Source organism: Azolla caroliniana, unplaced genomic scaffold (genome assembly GCF_043228905.1).
Source record: "Azolla caroliniana isolate FFs.n. ecotype wild unplaced genomic scaffold, voAzoCaro1.0.p SCAF_5, whole genome shotgun sequence".
Classification (NCBI taxonomy): Eukaryota; Viridiplantae; Streptophyta; class Polypodiopsida; order Salviniales; family Salviniaceae; genus Azolla; species Azolla caroliniana.
Genome location: NW_028230440.1, coordinates 17,774,563 through 17,794,361, shown reverse-complemented (window position 1 = coordinate 17,794,361; position 19,799 = coordinate 17,774,563). Strand labels below are relative to the sequence as shown.

Here is a 19,799-nt window from a genome sequence, read left to right as displayed (position 1 = left end):
TCAATTAGTAGTGCGATCATTTATGATCACTCGCCCATCTCGATAAAAGGCGCGATGCCCGTCTTTGCGAGCTTGCATAACCTTTGGCATACAACTTTTGCGATGCTCAATTTGCATCTTGGTGAGGTCTTCATCGAGATAGATAGGGTCCCCACCCAATCCTCGAAGAATTGGTCTCTTCTTAAAGAAAGTGATTCTAGAGTCTAAGTCTTTAAATTGAAGAACTAAGGCTCTCTTCCTAGTTGTGTCGCGTCCGGCCCTCCAAGCTTTGGTGATAGGTAGGGTCGTTGTGTACCCTAACATTTTCCCGAGTGTTTGTGCATCCTCGTCCGGGGATGCACCTTCCTTGAGCCCAGTGACACGCACATTTAGGCGTCGGGCCTGATGCATTTTCTCCTCTTCGAGGGTGGTATTAACAATATTTTCATCCTTTATTTCTTTTTTAATGTTTCTTTTAACGACATCTACCCAACCCGTTTTTGCTAACTCTATGTTATTTTTAACCTCCTCTTTAACTTTTTTGATCTCATCTTTTATATCCTCTATGGAGGATATTTCACCGTCCTCTCGGGATACCTTGATGTCATTAAGTTGTTGTTTGAGGTTTGTGTTTTCCTCTTTAAGTTTTTCTATTTCGGCCTTGAGGGTGTCTTTTTCCTCTCTATCTTTTTTCTTGTGGGTTTCGGCGTCTTTCACCCATTTTTTCATATCCGTCTCTATTTTTGTTAAACGGTTAAACATATCCAAAAAGTCCTCCTTACTTATAGCCTCGTCTTGTGTATCCTTGTGTTCCTTTCGTTTAGACATTGTAGTGTCAATAAGAAAAGAAAAAAAAAGGGATAAAATAAATGGGTTCGAGACTTAGCCGAGTTTGTGTTATGTCGTAGTCACATTGGCATTTCGCACACGACGAGCACGCTAAACGAACAAGGATGCGCCGCCAAGAGAAGAAACGCGACACTCGGCAACCTCAAGAAACAAGGTGGAGAAGAGCACGGCAACGGCAACGGCGACTACAACGGATGATGATGAACTGCAGCAGGTCGTCCAGCACGCCGACGGCAGCAGACGGCGACGGACAGCGACGGACGTCAGCAGACGGCAGCAGACGACATCAAACGGCGACGGACGTCAGAGGCGGCAGCGCGGCAACAGACGACAGCAGCGCACGATGGGGGGGGACTGCAGCTCGGTAGCAGGCGGCGACAGACGTCGCAGACGGCAGCGACGACAGCGTGGCGCACGACCGTTGCAGAGAGAGAGAGAGAGAGAGAGAGAGAGAGAGAGAGAGAGAGAGTCCATGTCCATATCCATGTCCCACTCCTCATTACATCTTCTGCAGTTTGTAGAAGCATACTAAAATATTGATATTGCGAATGCACATATTGATATTGAGAGTATTTAATGGATAAATACATAAGTTTTGGTGGATTGGGTATGATAAAACAAGTTTGTTTGAGTTTACTCTGTCTTAATTGTATCTTTTGCATAGATATATATATTTTTTCTCCAACCCATGTTGAAAGAGTAGACAATATCCGCAAGTTTTGGTGGATTTAGTATGACCCAACAACTTGTTTTAATTTGCACTTTGTTTTGTGCTTGAAAATGGTCAATGTTGTGTGTAGATTTTGTTTTTCTATAACCTAAAGCCAAAAGCCTAAACAATACCCTCATAACACACGTTATTAATTATAGACCTCTACTTGTGTTATAGAGTTGCATCTAATTGCTGATGAAATTTGTTCATAGGGAAAGACATAGTTTCCCTGTTAATTATGGCTCTTGAGACAGTAGTGAACTTTGACTCATCTGCCTATACACCTTCAATGTTCACTAAATGATTTGACACTTTCAACCAAAAGAGATGTTGTGGAAGAGATAAATCATTATGTGGGCAGTGTAGTCTACAACCACAACAATGGTTGTGTTGGTAAGAAGATAAATGCCTAAAAATTATAATTAATATTGTGTATATGCTCAACCACTGAAAGGTTTGAGCCCTGAAAAAAATTGGTAGTTTTGGTAATCTCCATGAAGATAAAAAGGACATTATATATATGGTCATATGCCAAAGGTATGTACCATGATATATCTAGTTTTTTAAAAAATAACTCTACAATACCTTGTGAATGCAAGAATCAGTGTAATATTTGTATGTTTACTTATTAGAATTCTTGGAATAGTGTTGGTTCATGGGTTATGAAAGCTTACTAATATCATATTTTTGGAGATTGGTCATATAGTTTTTGTGCACCTCTTCATGTAGAGTTTTTGTGCACCTCTTCACATATTTTGTTGTGGCTGATGTGGTTTAGGAGAAATAATCCACATATTTGGCTAAAATAGGGTAAGAAAAATATCCATAAATAGGGTTTTGAATCCACAAAATTTGATTGATGGCTGAAATAGGGTAAGAAAAATATCCATAAGTAGACATTCATTTGGAAGATGTCCATATACTAAGCTATTGAGCGATTAATCAATTAATAGCTTTCCCTTCATGTTAGTCCACATAATAAGCTATTAATCGATTAATAACTTATTAGCTTTCTCTTCATAGATCCATGCCCAACCTATTTAATGGTAGCATTGGAACATCTAAGTTCAATTCATTTTGTGTTTCACAACATTAGTCTTTCTCCAAAGCAAAGTTTCAATGAAATTAGGTCAAGATTGTATCCACATTCTAACATGTGTGCCTCCTTGATGGGTAATACTCCAACTTAATTGGAGAAGACCCAATTCATTCGTCTATGAATTTTAAGTTATTTGTGACTTGAATAAGGTCGTATGCATTAAATGTCCAAGAGTTTAAACCTTCAAAAGGTTTTTGTACATCTATAGTTGATTGGTAGGGGATGAAATGTTGAGGTTAATTTAGGTAATTAGCATTGCATATTACAGAGATGAATTTAACCCATAAGCGAGGTGTTGGACTTCATTTGAATGATGAACAAAGGCTACAAATTTTGGAGTTCGTGGAACAACCATCATCTCCTTCTCTTCGTAGCATAGGTAGACAATTTGGTGTAAGTGAATCCGCTATTAGAAGTTTGATCAAGAAGAAAGATGAGATACGATTGCGTGTTCAACAAAAAGATCACAATGTAAGAAAAACAACTTATAGAGGATAAAAAATATCCTGAATTAGAGGAACATTTGTATGCTTGGATTGATGCATCTCGTCGATTGTCAATTGCATTGCCTCCATCCTTTATTATGGAGAAGGTTCGACGATTGGCATTAGAAATGAATATTTCTGATGATGACTTCAAAGCAACTTGGGGATGGTTTAGGAAATTTCATCATCATCAATGTTTGAATACTATTAATTTATATGGTGAAGGAGGGGCAGTTGATAGAAATGACCTTGAATTGTTGGATTCTTTGGAAAGGCTTTATCCTATAGTCAATGAGTATGATCCTAACAATGTTTACAATATGGATGAAACTGGTTTGTTTTTTCGATTAGCTCCAAGATACACAGTGTTTTGGCCTAGTGAAGATCCTACAACAATTCGAGGTAAGAAAAAAATGTTAGATAGAGTTACCTTAGTTGTTTGTTGTAATGCAACTGGAACTAAAAAAGTTCCAATTACTATGATTGGAAAGGCTAAGGAACTTGCTTGTATTGTTGGAAATTCATGGCCATTACGTTATGTAGCACAAAGAAATGCTTGGATTGATATCCCTTGCTTTAATAAGTGGTTTGATCAAGTGTTTGTACCTTTTGTTCGTTCTCGAACTAATCGCGAAGTGCTTTTAATCCTTGATAATGCACTTGGTCATGCTAAAGCATTTGAGCGTGATGTTATCAAAGTGATTTTTTTCTCGGAAAATGTCACATCTTGCAAGCAGCCGATGGATATGGGAATCATTGCAGCTTTGAAAAAGAGGTGCAAATATCATTTGATGAGAGAAATCTTGGCATATCATGATAGTCTAGATTATGTTAAGATTCGTTTGGAAGATGTCGCTAAACGTATGAGAAGAGACTCTATTGGTTTCGCTTTTGGAAAGTCGGCACATTTGCTAGATGCCGCGAATCTCATTGGTACTGCTTGGAATGAGATCAAGCAGGAGACAATTTTTAATTGCTATAGAAAGGCAGATATTATTCCATCATTTCGTATTAATGATGTTGATTCAGAAGTCAGTGAAATGGAAGATCAATGCATTGATGATCTTGTTGATTTGTTATGTAATTGCAATTTGCTTGAAAATGCACATGTAGAAGAAATTTGAGATGAGATCATGGAATGTGTAAATGTAGATTCAAATGAATAAGAAAAACTTAATCAAAATCTCCTTGAAGAGATTGATGAAGTTATAACACAAGATTCCAACACCAATGAACCACACTTGCATATGATGAAAACAATTCCGATTCTGAGTTTGTTGAGATTCAAGACATGCATGGATGCTTAAAGGAAGAAGATATGATTATTCCTGAACTCTTGAAACATATTGTTGATTGTGAACTCATGCTCAATTCAATCACGACAACAACTTATTTGAGTTCCGAAAAAGCAAAGCAAGTACAATCAGCTATATCAAGTGCTCATCGAATTATTCAAGAAACAAATTCTACCATTGTTTCTAAGCGTATAGCTAAAAGTAGGCAAATGACCTTACATGATTTTGGTATGAAGTAGAGAAAGACTTCAAATCATATTTTTGTTGATCATTTTGTTGTTTTCTAAATGTTTGGAACAAATTTTGATTTGGTTTGATGTAATTTCATCATGAAACAATGGAATTTCTTTGATCTGGATTTTGACCTCTAAAAAAAGCGCACTTAATAGAATGGTACACTTAAATGGACACACACTTAACGGAATGTCTACTGTATAGGCAAGGATCAATTGCTAGTTACTAGAATCCCAAAACCAAATGTCAAAACCCTAAAAAAGAAAGAAGTTGGATGAAGAAGAACCAAAATTGACCAATAAGCAAAATAAACCCTCTTCTCACTAAGAGAGGAAAATAAATTCGAACCTTGTATTTAGTAAATGTAAGGAGTAACTCTAACCACTAAACGATTACCTTTTAGTATTATTTTTACTAGTTACTTCATTTAATCTTCCAAAATGGTCAAGCGGTTAGGCGACATACAACAACAGACAGGGTTGGGTGACTATTATCAAGGTTGGGCGACTAAGGACTCAGAGTTGGGCGACTACTGACCAAGGTTGTTAGGTACGTTAGATACGATACGGATACCATAGTACGTATATAACATATTAATACACGTATAATACCTCCCAATTTAAAAATATGTTAAATACGTTTTCTAATACGTTAAATACTTATAAAATACGTATTTTACGTAGAGGTGGTATAGTATGTTAAATTCTTCTAGAATTTGAAAATTATTTACCTTTCTAAAAAATATTTGTAATATTGTAAAAAGCATCTATGTTTACACAATTTTGTGATGTACATTATAGTTCTACATCCTAAAATGCATATAAGACATTTGAACATTTCACATCCTAAAATGCTTATAATATGGATGTAGACATTCACTTATTCTATAAATCAATGTAAGTGTGTATCACGATGTTCTACTTCAAGTTGTAATTATTTATGATTATGCCTAGATTGAGGAATCGTCTACGATTATCACACTCAGAGTCAGGATAGGTTTCTGTCTTCTTTTCTCTCTTTTTCTTCCTCTTCCCCTTCTTCTTCGTCTTCATCGTCATCTCTTCTATTCTTCTTTCTTCCTTCTTTTTCACTAAAATCTTTTTATGCTTTTGCTTTTGGGGGTTTTACTTACATTTTTTATGAATACATATTATACCTATTTTTTCAAATGTACGTTAAATACCGTATTGGACAAATGTACATGATATTTGACTGAACAACATTGAGGTATAGTACGTACTATACAAATTATGAGCTATTATATGTATTTAAACGTTAAATACAGGTACGTAAACAACCATGCTACTGACACGGTTGGGCGATTGAGGACTTAGGGTTGGGTGACCTCTGACCGATTTTTTTCCCACGTTTTTTTCTTATCCAAATCGGACGGTGCAGATCGCACGTGCCATCAGCTAAGTGACCTCTACACCGTCTACGGCCGCGATTCCCTCACTAGAGCCCTATTTATGATTTTGTGTCTAATAGACACGAGCTATACATATGGACTTGTCTATTAGCTACCAAATCATAAATAGGGCTCGCGAGGGAATTGTGGCCATAGACAGTGTAGGTCGCTCAATAGAGGGTGTGTGCGATCTGCACTGTTCGATTTGGAAGAAAAAAAATGTGCGATAAAAAAAGTTGTCAAAGGTCGCCCAACCCTGACAACTTGGTCACACAACCTATTATTAGGTCTCCCAACTACCTATTTTTGTCACCCAACCTACCTATTGTGGTCGCCTAACCTTCGTAATGTGGATGCCCAACCTACCAAATGTACGTGGCTGCCCAACCTACCAAATGTGGTCGCCCAACCGTGTGTCTCCGTGGCCAAGTTTAGTTGCCCAACCTACTGTCTTGATTATGTTGGGTTTTGGTTTATTTATGGTTACTAGGTTTGTTGGTGTAAATGTCATTTTTCATGTCGCAAGTTTCAGGATTGGGAAAATGTTTAGGGTTTTGCTTGATGGTTGATTATTGTTTTTTTAGGGTTTTACTTGAGTTATGATTAAATTTCTTGGTGTAAATCATGTTTTTCATGTTGAGGGTTTAGGGTTCAGGAAAATGTTTACGGTTTTGTTTGATTTATATATGATTTCTTTTACTTGAATTAGAGTTTAGCTTTTGTTGGATTTTAGATTCATGCTTTTGCTTGATTTTAGGTTCATGCTTTTTGCTTGATTTTAGATTTATGTTTTTGCTTGATTTTAGACTCATGGTTTCGCTTGATCTTGTAGATGGTTGCTGAGTCCAAGTACAAAGAGTGGTTGGATCCCGATAATAGTGACATATATCCAACAGAAGGGAGGTCTATCATGAACCAATTTTAATTGCTAGTGATAATGATGTGTGATGCATGTATGCTGACTGATGATTTGTTAAAGGGTTTTTGTTAGAGGACATTGGAGAAATTGTGCACCTGACACATTTGAGGGTGGAAAGAGGTTGAACCAAGGACTGGCGGTTTCTCCTCCTCGGATTGACCCCATATTTGGCATGACATCATTTGAGGAAGATGCTCCTCCAAATGGTATGTGGATGTACTTCATTGTGTTATCTCGATCTTCTTGTAAATATAGTCGAACAAATCTAACACATACTCTCAACACCAGATAGTGAGGTCCCAAACTCATTGTATAGAGTTGGGTGAGATGCACGAGGGAACAAGGCTCACACATGTATCTTGGCTAAGTGTTGTCGCAAATCACCAAAATGGTATCGTAAGAAATGCGACATCGAAGCGCACTTACGAAAGAGACACGACATCGACATAGTGTTGCCAAGAGGAATGGGGATAAAAGAAGAGGAGGGTACTTTGGAGGCATGCTTCAACAACTATGAGCACCAAAGATCGCTAAAGCGTTTGAAGGACCCCGAGATCATATGTAACCATAGAAATCGGCAATCTTACATCTGTAAGTTGAAGGTAACAGTTGTTTCTAGCTTCAACTCTACTCTTGTCGAACTCAGACAAGACACCAAGGTAGAGTTTGTGGCATGATTTATGGAGCATGAGATGGCAATCTATGACTCCAAAAAAGATGAACGGATGGAGATGTTGAAGAAGAAGATTGCATCCGGACTGGAGTCTTACGTAAGTATTAAACTTTCATGCTTTTTTAGTGTATGAGGGATAACGATTTGGATTTGGTCATAACATGTGTGTATTCGATGTAAAACAATGTAAAAAGGTAGGGATATCCATAGAAGAGACACAACCACCATCTGACGTGACCACATCACCTAGATAAAGAAGACCAAAATTGCAAGTTAGAAAGAAGGAAGGTGCAGTCGTTAACTGATGTTGTCATGTTAATATTAGATTCAGATGATGAACCACCAAATGCAGTCACAATACAGATTGGAAGCGGCAAGGCCATCCGATTGTGGATCCAAACACTAGGCATGCGGTTAGCTAGGTTTTTTATTAGTGGATTACAATTTGTAAATTTTAGATTGAAGTGTGGCTCATTTCAATTTGCATGCTTGTTTTTTTTTGTAACAGGTACCAACTTGCCTGCCGAAGGCTAGATCTCGCTATTGACATTGCGGAGTCAGATCTCCAAATCATGTGCATGGAGAGAGAATTGGCATCCACGTGGACCATGGCATTATTCACCATGTGGATGGAGTATTCCTTGCCCCATGAGGTGTCTGAAAGGTTCATTATAGAAGACCCACTTTCGGTGCAGCTACAAAAGCAAACGGTGAAGGTGCAAGACATCCTCGGACATGTGGTTGAGTATCACTTCATCTTCATTCCGATTGTGGTCTCAGAGCATTGGGTGCTATGGACAAAGTTGCGGCACAAAGTTTCTAAGCTAACCAGCACAATAGTCTTCTGCGATCCACTAAATAATGAGGCAACTAGCACCTTGCGGAGTCTTGCAGACATCACGATTCGGACAATATCTAGAGCACGGAAAATAATGAGATCATGTCGCAGGGTCAACATCATGTAATTGTTGAGCAAGCAAGCTCAATCGGATCCGGATTGGTATCCAGAAAAACCCGTCGGATCGGGGAGATGGATCGGAGAGCCGAATTCGAGTGCGAACCGGAAGCCAAGTAGTAGCCTAGACTACTAGGTAATCATTGTCTTGTAGTTAGTGTCAATTGCTCGTATGAGCATTGAAGTACATAGTACTTCTGTCAGTCTTTTTGAGGACTTGTATAAATAGTGTTGTTTAGCACGTTGTATGTACAGAGTTACAGAGTGTTTTTATTATTTTGAATCTACGTTTATGTTCTGCTCTCTTTATCTCTCCCGCGTATACTCTTTGTGTATTAAGCTTATACATTAAACCTTCATCTTATTCTCTATTGCTATTCGGCTAAGCCGGTTCTGTCTAATTCTTTCGCACATTAACATTCACATGTTATTAGAGTGCGAGGGTTGAGAACCTCTGTAGCCGACACTTGCTTTCGTAGACGAACCCTAGAACCCAGTAACAACAGACAGAGAAAAGATATGGACAGAGGAATGGCGAGTTCACTTCCAACAGAAAAGCTAGACTAGAGCAACTACGCGTCTTGGTCATACAAGATGCACTAGTACTTGTTGGGGCATGGATATTGGAGCTTCGTGGAAGGAAGGAACGAGGTAGTGCCGAAGCTGGCACACGAGGACTTCTCGGTATGGGAGCAAGGAGCGAGCCGAGTATTGTACTGCCTCACGTCCTATGTGCACAACCAGATGCTCCGCTACATAAAGGATGCAAAAACTCCGAAGGAGGCTTGGGGAAATCTGAGGAAGATTTTCGCCGTGAGTACCACAACCCGTAAGTTGCAGCTACGGCAAGAGCTGAACAACATCCGACAAAGGGACATCTCGGTTACAGACTACACCACCAAGATAAAGGAGACTTGTGACACGCTCAAGTCCATCAACGTGACAGTGGACGAAGAAGAGATGGTACAAATCTTCCTCGATGGTCTAGCGCAAAGGTACGGGCCAATCCGGATAACAATCTGCACCCGGGAGAAGCCATCGACTTTCTTCGACTTGCAATCAATGCTGATGATCGAAGAAAACCATGCGAGTGGGTCGAGGACCACTCAATTGGACGACCGGATGCTGTACACGGAGACAGATCGGCCCCATGGACGTGGTGGACAAGGTGGGTCAGCACGTAATGGAGGCGGCCGACAAGAGCAGGATTGATGGCACAAAGGTAGTGCCGACAACAGTTCTGGACCCTCCACAAGCAAGGGGAGTCAAAGCGACCCCAGAAGCCAGCAAGGAAAAGCCGACACAGAATGCTGGTACTGTGGCAAAAAGGGCCACAGGGAAAGCAAGTGCTGGAAGAAGCGCGCCGATTCGGACAAATCCGGATCCGGGAAAACCGGCAATGCTCGCACTACGCAGAAGGATCGAAAGGATCCAGAACCAGGAAGACATGTAAAGGGCCAACCTTCATGATGAAGCACAAGGCTAACTCAATGAAGAAGATTACTTCCAAATCGGAGGAAGTATGGTACATTGATTCCGGAGTCATGAAGAGTGGTTCATGGAGAGCGTCCAACCACATGACGAGCCATGAAGAGTGGTTCTCTTTTTTGGAACAACCGGAACAACCGGGGATTGTCGAAACCGGAGACGACACTCCTCACCCAATCGTGCATGTCGGAGAAGTCCCTTTGAGCCACGTTGGACAGAGGGGGAAGTTGATGAACATACTACACGTTCTAACTATCATGAAGAACCTAGTGTCAGTCGGTCAGATCGTTGACCAGGGGATGCAGGTGCGGTTTACGCACCTTGGGTGCTTCATCGAGGAAGAGGGCCAGACTATTGCGCAAGGGCGCAGAGATGGGAGGATGTTCATCCTTGACACCAATGACGTCAGCACCGTTTTGTTCGCCAAAGGATAGAAGATTGAATCGGATATTGATCTCTGGCATAAGCGGATCGGCCACGTCAATTACCGAAGGCTTCAAGACCTGCAAACGAAACAAGTTGTTTTCGGTTTGTTGAAGTTCAGTGGCCGGAAGGCCCAAATTTGTGAACCCTGCCAACTCGGGAAGCAACACCGGCTTCCATTCCCCATCGAACGAAACCGTAGCCGTAACAAGCTCGACCTTATTCATTCGGATGTATGGGGACCGGCACAGAACGTTAGTCTTGGTAGGAGTCGATACTTCGTCTCCTTCATTGACGACTACAACTGGCATACATGGATCTACCTCATTGTGTGGAAGAGCGAAGTCTTCGAGTGTTTCCGGAACCTGCAAAGCCTGGTTAAACGGGAAACGGAGAGGAAGATCAAGTGCCTACGATCGGATGGCGAAAAAGAATATTTTTCCGGCCAATTCAACACTTATCTGCAGCAATAAGGAATTCGGAGAGAGTTCAGTTGCACATTCCGACTATCACAAAGAACTTGGTGTCGGTTGAACAAATCGTTGACCATGGGATGCATGTGCGGTTTACGCACATCGGGTGCTTCATCGAGGAAGAAGGCTGGATAATCGCGCAAGGGCGCTGGGAAGGGAGGATGTTCATCCTCAACACAAATGACATTGGCACCGCCTTGTTTGCCAAAGGACAGAAAATTGAATTGGACATAGATCTTTGGCACAAGCAGATCGGCCATGTCAATTATCGGAGGCTTCAAGACTTGCAATCAAAACACGTCATTTTTGGTTTGCCAAAATTTAGCGGCCGAAAAGCCAAAATTTGTGAAGCTTGCCAACTCGGGATGCAACACCAGCTTCCATTCCCCACCGAACGTAACAAGCTCGGCCTAATCCATTCGGATGTATGGGAACCAACACAAAACGTTATTCTTGGCAGGAGTCGATACTTCGTCTCCTTCATTGATGACTACAGCCGACACATGTGGATCTACCTCATTGAGAGGAAGAGCGAAGTCTTCAATGTTTCTGAAACCTTCAAAGCTTGGTTGAACGGGAAATGGAGAGGAAGATCAAGTGCCTGTGGTCGGATGGCGGAAAATAATACTTTTCCAGCCAATTCAACAGTTATCTGCAACAGAACGGAATTAAGAGAGAATTCAGCTATAGATACACACCAGAGCAAAACGGTGTGGCCGAGAGGAAGAACCAGTCGATTGTCGACGCAGAGAGGGCAATGTTGGAGGAGAAGATCATGCCCCAATTCTACTGGGCTGAGGCGGTCTGGACGGTCGTCTACATCCAAAACCGAATCAGTTACAAGGTGTCAGCACACGAGCTGTATTTTGGGCACAAGCCGAATTTGAGACACCTCCGGATATTTGGTAGCAGAGCATATGTGCATGTACCAGATGAGAAGCAGAGGAAGCTTGATCCGGAGTCGGAGAAGTGCATCTTGGTCGGTTACTCGTATGAGCAGAAGGGGTATAAGTGCTATAACCCCTAGACTAAGCAGGTCCGAGTAAGCCGAGATGTCGAGTTCGACGAGATGACATCATGGTACTCCCTACTGACTCCAACTTCCGACTCCGACCCAATCCCAGAGGATGAGGCCAGTGAGCCTGAACTGGTTCAGATAGAAGATGATGACCTTGAGACTCAAGAAGAGAGTTCGGAATCGTCTCAGTTGAGCGGACGGAACGTGCGACTGGGTCAAAGTGACCAGTCGGATGAGGAATCGACGAGTAGTGGAGACTCTGTCGTGCTCTCCCTGCGCAAGGAACCGAGGAGACAGTTCACGTGCAAAGAGAAAGGGAAGCAGAAAATGTCGAAATACGAAGTCGGCAACGTTGAGTCGGATCTGAGCGAATGCGACTCTGGAAAGGATGAAGGCGGATCTTCGGAAACGAAGTCCAAACCGGTCAAGAAGGGCCCCAAACTGGGTGATGACAAGTTATGCCGGTCTTCCCGCTAGAAGAACCCCGTTATGCGGTACGGGTACAATGAGTACATGGCGCATCATTATGCGTACATGACCAAAGTGGCGGAAGTGCGTGAGCCGGAGAACTACGCAGAAGCAGAAAAGGACGCAAATTGACGTGCTGCTATGGAGGAAGAAATGTGGGCACTCGATGCCAATGACACATGGAACCTCGTTGACCCTCCCCGACACTGTAAACCGATCGGTTGCAAATGGGTGTACAAGGTAAAGTACAATGCCGACGGTTCAGTTAACTGGTACAAGGCCCGATTAGTGGAGAAGGGATACGCACAGACCCACAGAATCGACTACAATGAGACCTTCGCTCCGGTAGCGAAGATGACGACGGTTCCTGTGGTATTGGCGGTTGTTGTGGCAAGGGGGTGGCATCTTCACTAGATGGACGTGAAGAATGCATTTCTTCAAGGTGACCTTGAAGAACGGGTCTATATGATCCAACCTCCTAGTTTTCAGTCAGAGATGAACAAGTCAGCGGTGTGCCGGCTTAAGAAGTCGCTTTACGGTCTTAAACAAGCCCCCCGAGCTTGGAATGCGAAGATCACGGAGTGGTTGCGTATGATGGGGTTTGTGACCTCTAAATTCGACTCATCGTTGTTCATCCGGCAAGATCCGGTTTGCATCTTACTTTATGTAGATGATTTAGTCATCACCGGATGCGGACTCAATGAAATTGGTCGTGTCAAGGCCCAACTATCAGACGCATTTGAGATGAAGGACCTGGGGGACCTTCATTATTTCCTTGGGATCGAGGTGATCCAAACCCCCCACGACATATTGCTCTCACAACGACACTATGTGTTGAATATGCTATACAAGTTCGGCATGACGGAATGTCGACCTGTCTCCACACCCCGGGACCGGAACCAGAAGCTCCGTCCCAACTCCGAACCGGCTTGCGATGAGAAACGGTTCCGAAAAATAGTCGGAAGCCTGATATACTTGACAATCACCTGACCCGACATCAGTTATCCAATTTCCAAATATTCCACACACCCTATTACATTGTGCTCCCCATCCTTATATAGTGATGAGGGAGTCTTCACAATCCATGCTTAAACTTTATGCTTTTCCTATCAATAGACTATATGCTTTATTTAACATGCTTTTTCTAAAGTGATCATGCTTTTTTTTTAATTTGTGCGTTTTGTATTGACTATAGTGTTCATACATGCGGCATGTGCATGTGCAACTTTTTCTTTTATCATGCGTTTTTCTAAAGTTTATCCTAGTGTGAACTTATGTTTTTATGTGGGACATCTACTTTTTAACACTAATGAAATGCTAGTGCAATGGTAAGACATTACATTATTAACATGGGGGTTCAAGGTTTGAATCTTGCCCTATGCATGTAAAGCTTATTTTTATATTTTCTTCTTTTTTTTCTTCATATTTATTCAATCGGTTATTTTATATTATTTTCACGTAGTGTACGAAATACACTACGATAGCGGCACGAAGGACCGGGGACTGTTATATCGTCATGGTATAACTAAAGAGCTAGTCGGATACACAGATGCCGACTGGGTTGGTGATGCATTGGATCGCCGATCCACCTCCGGTTACATGTTTTCTCTAGGTAGTGCGGCTGTTGCGTGGAGCAGCAAAAAGCAGCCAACAGTGGCTCTGTCAAGCACTGAGGCTAAATACAGTGGCTCTTTCTCTATACAAATGTTGGTTGAGGAGTTTATTCTTGGATGGATATCTCTAGAATATGTCTAGTTGGTTTGCAAATGGATGTCTCATGTGGATTTTGTTGGATCTTGTTCTTATACATATTTGTTCACAGGGGCACAAATATGTGGTTCACCCAATATGACATGGATTCCCTTCGAATTCAAGTCGCAAGTTGGACTCGATAGGTTTTGGGATTTCCAATTGGGGCTGGTGGGCGGATTTTGTAAATTTTGTATACGAGAGCTCTTGTCAATAAACAAATTTTGTAAACTTTGTATGTGGAGGATGTTGTAAACTTTGTATGTAGTAGATTTTGTAAATTTTGTATGCGGAGGATATTTTAATATCTTTGTATGCAACAGATTTTGTAAATGTGGCTGAATTTTGAAAATGTGGCCACACATTGTATATCGACGAGCCTTATTAATGTAATATCTACCCATTCGAAAGTGTTGTTATTGGTGTTAATCTTGGGTCGGACTAGCCACTAACACAAGGTGCCCTTTCGGATCACTTCACCAAAGGGTGGTTACGGGGTTTATGCTTCTAGCAGAACTATAATTATATCTGATTGTTTCCAGGTCGGTTCCGGATTAACAACATACACAGATTGGTTTCATACGTAAGATAAAACCATAAGCACAAAATGGAAGATACACAATATTCTCAAAGACAATTCTACTCATATTCATTCCACCACCCTTAATACATCGTTCTTCAGATCCTTTTATAGGAATCCGGTTCTGATTACAAAACGATGCCATACCGATAACCGGCTAGGGATCGGTCCGGATCCGGATCATTGCAACTCTTCTTGATCAATCTGTTCGTATTTTAATTCTAGGTAATTAATAACTAATACTTTCCGCTTCCAACTTGTCCTCCGGCCTTCGGCCAACACATGGCATGCCCGTGGAACAGTACATTGTACGTCGAAACCACGGTTAGCCCCTTCAATCCTCGACGAGTATGTCCAATATGCTCTGGTCCAAGGGTTCAAGTGGGTCCTCATTCTGTTGTTGCTCTTCTTGTTGCTGCTTTCCAACTTCTTTTGGTTGAGGTAACTCCGTTCTTGCGTCGGTTTTAGCATCCACGCCCTTTCCGATTCTTGCCTGCTGCTCCGACCCGACCGCTTTGTCCTGGTCCGCATCGTCTTCTCTTGGTTGTTCCTCGCCAACTTCATGTGGCTGCTCCTCCTGTGGTTGTTGTTCTGCAATCTGCACCTCTCTTCTTCTGACGTCGTGCTGGTCCCTTTGTTCCGGTCGATATCGTTCTTCCCACCGGAACCGTCCCTCTTCTGGTTGTTGTTCGCTCCGGGGCTCCATGTGTCGGACTGATGCCGCTTGCTGATTGAGCAGGTTGTACTCGCACCGTTCCATGGTATGGGACCAGGAGTGGCACAACATGCATTGTGTCTGCATCGTGCATTCCAACGTTGAGTGACCGCAGTTGAGGCACGTTGCACATTGGACTGCCTGTTGAAACAGTAAGTCCTCTTCTTTGGGTAGCGCTCATTGTAGAGCTCCCATCGTCATGTGATTGCTATTTTGGGCCTTATCCATTTCTAGCACCCGGTCGATGACTTCATCCATGGTGCTTGTTCGGAAGTCGAATACTGTTAGCATCGTTCGTAGCGGTTCTGGAGTGCGGCCAGAAAGATCGCTTTTGCCTCATCTTCTGGGGGTGCCCTTGTCAGTTCGTTGTGCAGTGTCTAGAAACGGATCATGGATTGCGAGACAGTCTCATTGGATTCCTGGTAGACCGTATAGAACTGGACGACTAGCTCTCTTTGCTCCACCTTTCAGTGAAACAACCGTAGGAATTTATCCTACAAAGCTTCGAATGTGGCGAAGATCCCGGGAAGGCGCTTTTTGTGCCACTTTGTTGTTGGTCCCTCCAATGTCATCCCGAATTCCGCTATCTTGGATCGTTTGACCTCTACTTTTGTGAACCGGTGCAAGACATGGTTTGCTTCCCATGTTTGTAGAAAATCATAGACGTGCGCTTTAGCATTCGGTTCGTCTTGGTACTTCGGGTATGGGTATGGCATGGTGTCGTCGGCGAAGGGCAGTATTGGGGGTGGTGTCAGTGTCCAATCCTCTTCTTTTTCCGACTTCTGGGTCAGTGGTGGCATTGGTACGCGATCGCTCCTTTTCTCCGATTGTTGATCCGGTGATGGTGTTGATACACGCTCGGCCCTTTCCTCTAACTGTTGGTCTTTGTTTGTTTCGTGGTCAGGCGGTATGGGTAATGTTGTGTCTACTTCCGGTGTCGGTGTGCGCACTGAACCGTCTTCCGTCGGATTGTTCGAGGTGTCGTGACTGCTTCAATAATTCGACTACACGCTATGCTTGCTGTCCGATTCCGACTCAAAGTTGGAAAAGGCTTCTTATTCTCCGGCTCCTGTGGCGAGGGTGTGCAATATCTATTTGGCCTGCAATAAGCTACTCAGGCTACTGCCTTCATCGGTATATTGTTGGTTCTGCAACCAGAGTGACACCTCCGTGACCCGCCGAATCGTTCTAGGAAAAGTCTGGTCCTACCGGATCTCCTCCCGCCTCAGCAGTCTCTCGGCTAATCTTCTCGCTCGTTCGGCGACTGGGTCGTTTGTCGGTCTAGTCATCCATGCCCCAATATTCACTGCGCTCTGCAGGAATCATGGTCGCCAAAACTATGTTAATCCTGGGCCGGACTTGTTGGGAGACAGGTCCCTCCGGATGGGAAGGGAGAAGAACAGGGTCGATGAACAAACTCGGCCTCGGCCGAGACCGGATGAGGAGTACCCGGCTACGGAGAGCCGGATGATACAGACCCGGCCGAGACCGGATGAGGAGTACCCGGCTACGGAGAGCCGGATGATATAGACCCGACCGAGACCTGATGAAGAGACATATTCGTAAATATGTTTTCTGAGAGTTCATCGAGGCTATATTTGTAAATAGCCGAAAAGTCATATTAGTATAAATATGACTTAGGGCAAACCTTTGTGTAGTTGTTGTCATTTTCTGTTTTGCACGAGATTAGTGTGCGTAACTGTACAGAGAGAGAGAGAGAGAGAGAGAAAAAGGTCGTTGCCTCTGTTGTAACCGCCGCCTGTGGCGAAGATTTGTGAGCACGAGGTCGGTGCCTCTGTGAACTCACTGTTGTATATTCCTACATAGTGACAGTTTGCAGCCTGTGGGCTGCCGTGGTTTTTCCCCCAGTTTGGGGTTTTCCACGTAAACCTCCTGTGTATTCTCTTCTTCTTCTTGTCGTGTTTTTATTTCCCATTTTCTGTGTATCCTTCTACGCTCGGTTGTGGCCGAGCATTGCGCATAAGGAACGTTGGGTTCCCGTCAAGTGGTATCAGAGCGAAACGACACAGAAAATGGACGAATCATTTGGCGCATGTTCAAGCTCACCGGCTCCAACTATTCAGTGTGGAAGTCGAAGATGAGGGACATGCTCGTGGTTAAAGACCTCTGGCTACCGGTTCAGTTAGGGGACAAGAGACCGGACAAAATCGACGCTGCGATATGGGAGGTGATGCACATGAAGACAATGGCGTACATACGGTGCTTCATCGACATGAGCCTGTACAACAACTTCAATGAAGAGAGCAAGGCTCATGAGCTCTGGGAGAAGACCGACATAATGTTTCAAAACAAAAATGCTGTTAATCAGGTTTCGGTATTCCGAAAGCTAGTAAGACTCCGGTACCAAGATGGCTCCAGCATGGCGGAGCACATGAATGCCTTCTAGGGGCTGATACACCATGCAACATCATTGGAAGTACCTCTCGCCGACGAGGTACTAGCGCTACTCCTGCTCGGTTCCCTCCTGGATAGCTGGGAGACGTTGGTTGTCACTTTGGGCAACGTCGGGCTGGAAGGAAAGCGGTTATCCCTAGCAAGAGTAAAGTCGAGCTTGCTAGATGAGGAGGCGCGTCAGAAAGATAAAGATACGAGCTCCGACTCCAAAGCGCTCATTACCGAATCGGAACGCAGAAGACAGAGAAACCGTAGTCCCCAGAACCGGGAAAAGTCGGGGACACGGTCAAAATCAAGGGGGAGGCCCACTTGCTTCTATTGCGGCAAGCCGGGTCACTTCCAAAAGAACTGTCGGCATTTCCGTAAAGACAAGGAAACCGACGGTACCGATTCGAAGTGGACACCGGACCGGAACGGTAAAGATCGGAGGGGAACGGACCGGAAGGGAACGACGGCAATCGCGGCAAGTGAAGAAGAGTTGATGCTCATCACCGAGGAGAGTGAGTTGAACCTTGCCGGTGACGAGACAACGTGGGTTGTTGATTCCGGAGCGTCGTTCCACCTTACCCCGGACCGTAAATACTTCTCATCCTAGCGCATGCAGAACTACCCAAGAAGTTTTGGGCTGAGGCATTGTCGACGGTGACATACGTGATAAACAGATCACCCTCAGTACCCTTGGACGGAGACACGCCACAGAGAGTGTGGACCGGTAAGGAAGTATCCTACCGGCATCTGAAGGTGTTCGGGTGTCTCCATACGTGCATGTAGCTAAGGACCGGAGAGGAAAGTTAGAACCAAAGACCCGACCATGCATATTCCTCGGTTACGGTGACGATGAGTTCGGCTATCGAGTGTGGGACCCGGTTGACAAGAAGGTATTCCGAAGTCGAGATATTATCTTCATGGAGGATAGGACGCTCGCCGACTAGGAGTCGGAGAAGAAGATAATGAACTCCGAGTCGACCGGTAAGGATCGACTCTACGATGAGCAGACCTAACCGGCGAGAGACCGGATAGCACTCGAAGAACTAGCCAGTTACGGTGAGGATACTAAATAGGCTGAAGAAGAAGTCGAGGAAGCTGAAACCGGAACCGGCCAAGACCCCGAATCGGATTCGGATGAAGAGCAGATGGATGAGCCGGTCACCGAAGCCCAGAGACGGAGATATCCTCTCAGAGAGAGAAGGGCCCCCTGGAGATTTCAGGATGCAGAGCATGTTCTGTTGACCGATGAGGGGGATCCGGAAAGCTTCGAAGAAGCGAAGAAAGACACCCACAGCCGAAAATGGTTTAGTGCCATGCAGGATGAGATGGATTCCCTGCATGAGAACCATACGTACAAATTGGTGGAGTTGCCAAAAGGAAAGTGGGCACTCCGAAACAAGTGGGTGTACAAGTTGAAACCGGGAGATGCCGGCAACCCCCCGAGATACAAAGCTAGGATCGTGGTGAAGGGGTTCCAGCAGAAGAAGGGCGTGGACTTCGACGAGATATTTGCCCCGGTAGTAAAGATGACCTCCATCCGGACGGTGCTGAGTATAGCAGCAAGCATGGACCTCGAGGTAGAGCAGCTGGACGTGAAGATGACATTCCTTCATGGCGACCTCAAAGAGGAGATCTACATGCAGCAACCGGAAGGATTCGTCGAGAAAGGGAAGGAGCACCTGGTGTGCTGGTTGAAGAAGAGCCTGTACGGACTGAAGCAGGCTCCCCGACAATGGTACCGGAAGTTCGACTCCTTCATGACCGATTAAGGGTACCACAAGACGCAGGCCGATCACTGCGTATTTGTGAAGAAGTTCGAAGGAGGCGACTTCCTAATACTCCTTCTTTATGTGGATGACATGTTGATCGTCGGA

At 43.8% G+C, this 19,799-nt stretch overlaps 1 protein-coding gene across 1 annotated transcript; it reads right to left on the bottom strand.

Moving 5' to 3' along the window:
* On the bottom strand, nucleotides 1–807 carry LOC147864266 (uncharacterized). The gene is made up of 2 exons (XM_087319742.1): nucleotides 732–807; nucleotides 1–629 (listed from the first exon to the last, which is right to left on the bottom strand). The coding sequence occupies exons 1-2, from the start codon at nucleotides 805–807 to the stop codon at nucleotides 1–3; spliced, it is 705 nt and encodes a 234-aa protein (XP_087175868.1).
* Between the last annotated feature and the right edge of the window lie 18,992 nt (nucleotides 808–19,799).

What these genes read in the sequence shown, in the direction of transcription:
- LOC147864266 (XM_087319742.1), bottom strand. Translation starts at nt 807, where the DNA reads ATGTCTAAACGAAAGGAACACAAGGATACACAAGACGAGGCTATAAGT. An exon ending in CTTTTTGGATATGTTTAACC is followed by an intron (nt 630 to 731) that starts GTTTAACAAAAA and finishes AGGCCGAAATAG; the next exon opens with AAAAACTTAAAGAGGAAAAC.